Source organism: Colobus angolensis, unplaced genomic scaffold (genome assembly GCF_000951035.1).
Source record: "Colobus angolensis palliatus isolate OR3802 unplaced genomic scaffold, Cang.pa_1.0 Scaffold43, whole genome shotgun sequence".
Lineage (NCBI taxonomy): Eukaryota > Metazoa > Chordata > Mammalia > Primates > Cercopithecidae > Colobus > Colobus angolensis.
In genome coordinates, this window is record NW_012117710.1 from 1,133,545 (window position 1) to 1,136,736 (window position 3,192).

The 3,192-nt window shown below is 60.0% G+C and overlaps 1 protein-coding gene across 4 annotated transcripts in view; it reads right to left on the reverse strand.

The window, feature by feature from the left end:
* Positions 1-3,192, reverse strand: part of ADAP1 (ArfGAP with dual PH domains 1) — a 71,038-nt gene that overhangs the window by 32,404 nt on the left and 35,442 nt on the right. For 3 of the 4 annotated variants that reach the window (XM_011956925.1, XM_011956927.1, XM_011956926.1), the window contains exon 3: positions 1,117-1,208. In XM_011956925.1, coding sequence (XP_011812315.1) covers positions 1,117-1,208 — 92 coding nt within the window. Of the gene's footprint in view, positions 1-1,116; positions 1,209-1,638; positions 1,793-3,192 lie in introns of those variants that run through there. The other variant, XM_011956928.1, reaches the window with a different exon arrangement.

A 3,192-nucleotide genomic window follows, 5' to 3' on the forward strand; every position in this document is an offset into this window, starting at 1 on the left:
TCTGGCTCCCCTCCACGCTACCCCCCAATCCCCACCCACCTTCCAGAGGCCTTTGGATCCAGTGAGGACCCCTGACCCCACTGCCCCCTCATGGAGCTCACTGGAGGGGACACAGACCCCAAACAGAAGGCCCCCTGGTCACTATAGTCCCCACCAGCAGCTCCTAGGCGGGCAGAGCCCAGGCTGTCTCAGCCCCCGAGTCAGGGCAAAGCCAGCAACAGCACCTGGGCCCCTCAGGGCCTGGGAGGCCATGCGCCCGCCGCTTTCCTGCAGCGCCGTTGGGTCACACCCAAACCCTGCACCCAGCTCGTGCCCGGGGTGTCTCTGTGGGGTGGGCCCTCCACTCAGTGGGTTCACGGAGTGAGTCAACGGAGGGAGGTGCTGAGCAAACAGGACACTGGGCGGTGCCTGGTGGGGCTGGGATTGAACCGGAGCAGGAAGCATGGGGAGCCGGGAGGGCACCCAGTGGGCCACACGTCCTTCCCCTGTGACAGGTGTGAGAGGGTCAGTGCGAACAGTCAGCCCGGGCCCTGTGTGGTTGTCACCTGTCATTCCCACTGTCCGGGCAGATGGGGAGACTGAGGCTTGGAGGGGTGGGTTTTGGTGGAGGTGGCTGATGTGAGGCCGAGCAGGCCTCATTCCCTCTCTCTCCGCAACCTCCTGACCCCCAGGACGCCCAGAGGACTGGGTCTCAGGCTTCCCCAACCGGCCACCGGTACCCACGTGTGCTCCCGCCCCAAGGACCCAGGGCAGGCCCCAAACAACAGCAGCCCCTCCCGTCCTCCTCCCAGACCATCGGGAGCACCTGGGAGGCCCCCTCAGATCCACCTGAGACCCTCAAGGCCCCAGTGAACCGGGGTGGGCTGCAGCTACTGATGCAGAATGACCTTTCCAGCCCCACCCCAGCGCCCACCGCCCCCCACCCCAGAACCAAAGCCCAGTGGTGGGCAGCAGACACAGGCGGCACCTCGGGGTCCGGGGGACTCAGCTGCGGCTGGCTTCTCCGGGACCCTGTGGGCGGCACCCAACTCCCCACCCTGCCGGGTCCTCCCGGGGCCATCTCGGAACCGCCCAGCACTGTTGACCACGGCCCTGACAAGGCCCCTTTGTACTCACTGGCAGTCGGAGGGCGTGGGCCGGTAGTAGAAGGAGGGTACTTTGGACTCGAACCTGGCTCTCGCGGCATCGTTCCCGTGGGAGGCCATGAACTGCAAGAGAGGAGCGGCCAGGTCAGAGGCCTGGGGTCCCAGGGGTAGTCCAGGAGGTGCCGGCTGCGCTCAGGGCCGTCACCGCAGGGACCCACAGACCAAGGCTCCAAGGCCTCCGCCAGTGCCAGGATGGGAACCCCCACCTCCTCCTGCCCCAGGGACACCATTTCTGAGTGATGGACCCTCCCCTGGCACAGGGAAGGAGCCAGCGTCCGATGGGGTCCCGGCAAAGGGGGCCCAGGGGCCAGGCCCCTCTTGAGGATGGGTCTGAGGTTTGCCCCACTGTTTCAACCCCCAAGTCCACCCACACCAGCGATCCTGAGTCCACCCACACTGCATGTCCCGTGGGAGAGAGCTGGCTGCATCCTGTGACCCCCATCTCTGCCCCAGAGAGCAGGGACTTCCCCGTTCACCCAGCTCCCCAGCTCACATTTAGCAAAGAGCCAACAGGCACCAGACATGGGGGCCTGGAGATGGGCTGGTGAGCAAGAGACCCAGACGTGGCCAGGACAGAGTCTCCGACGGGACTCTGCAGGGAGACACTGCAGGGACCCACAACACATTTACAAAACAGGCTGATGGAGAAGAAACGGCGCCGTGAAGCAGGGGAGGAGCTCCAGGAAGCTGGAGTTCCAGGAGGCTGGCACATGGACTGTGCTCCTGGCAGGTGCAAAGGCCCTGAGGGTGGACGCTGGCATTGACCCTGCCACCAGCCAGGTGTGGTGAGCCTCAAGTGGGGCAGGAGGGGCCACCACATCCCACACCAGCCCCGAGGGCGTGGGAGAGGCTCTGCTTGCTATGCTGTAAGCCCCCGAGGGAGCCACTGTTTGCACCTTCAAGCTCCTGAATGCAGCTCGCCTGAGGCCGCGGCCAGGCCCAGCCAGACAGACGAGGCCGCGGCCAGGCCCAGCCAGACAGACGTCCCCTAACATCACCCTGCTCCGAGCATCACACGGCCATAAACGGGGAGGGCCCAGAGGAGTAGCTGGAGAAATCACAAGCAACAAGAGGCTGGCACCGATTTACAATTCGAAAACGAATGGCTTTTCCATGGAAAACTCAAATACAAGGAGAGATCCCGTCACCAACAGCAACGGGACAAATTGTCTGAGTCGCCGGATGGGAAACATCCCAGGTCTCCATGGGAAAACCGGCGTGTGCTCCCAAGGATGCAGCGGAGCCTCGACCAGAGACACAGGGAGGTGGAGAAATGTCTCCTCACGGGAGTCTACGTGTTTTTTATAATAACTGCCAAAAAACAGCAACAAAATTTATTATTATTATCTATTTTTTTTTTTACCTAGAAATGGTTCTAAAGTTTAAAAAATTAACAAGGGCCGGCCGGGGACAGGGGCTCACGTCTGTAGTCCCAGCACTTGGGGAAGCAGAGGTGGGAGAACCACTTGAGCCCAGGAGTTCAAGACCACTCTGGGCAACATAGTGAGACTCTGTCTCTCAAAAAAAAAAAAAAATTAGCCAGGTGTGATGGCGCACACCTGTGGTCCCAGCTACTAGGGAGGCCGAGGTGGGAAGATGGCCTGAACCTGGGAGTTTAAGGTTGCAGTGGGCTATGATCGTGCCACTGAACTCCAGCCTGGGCGGCAGAACAAGACCCTGTCTCTACTGGACGCAGCGGCTCACGCCTGTAATCCCAGCACTTTGGGAGGCCGAGGCGGGAGGATCCCTTGAGCCCAAGAGGTCAAGGATATGAGTTCTGGTTACACCACTGCACTCCAGCATGGGAAAAAGAGCAGGACCCTATCTCTGCAAAAAAAAGGAAAGTAAAAATAAAAAATAAATAAATGGGTAAGGGTTTTTAAAATTACTTTTACATATATATACATATATGTATACTTTTAATTTGTTTTAATAGAGACAAGGTTCCACTCTGTTGCCCAGGCTGGTCTCAAACTCCTGGACTCAAGCCATCGTCCCACCTCGGCCTAAAAATGGGGAAGGATTTGAGGCCAGGCGCCGTGGCTCA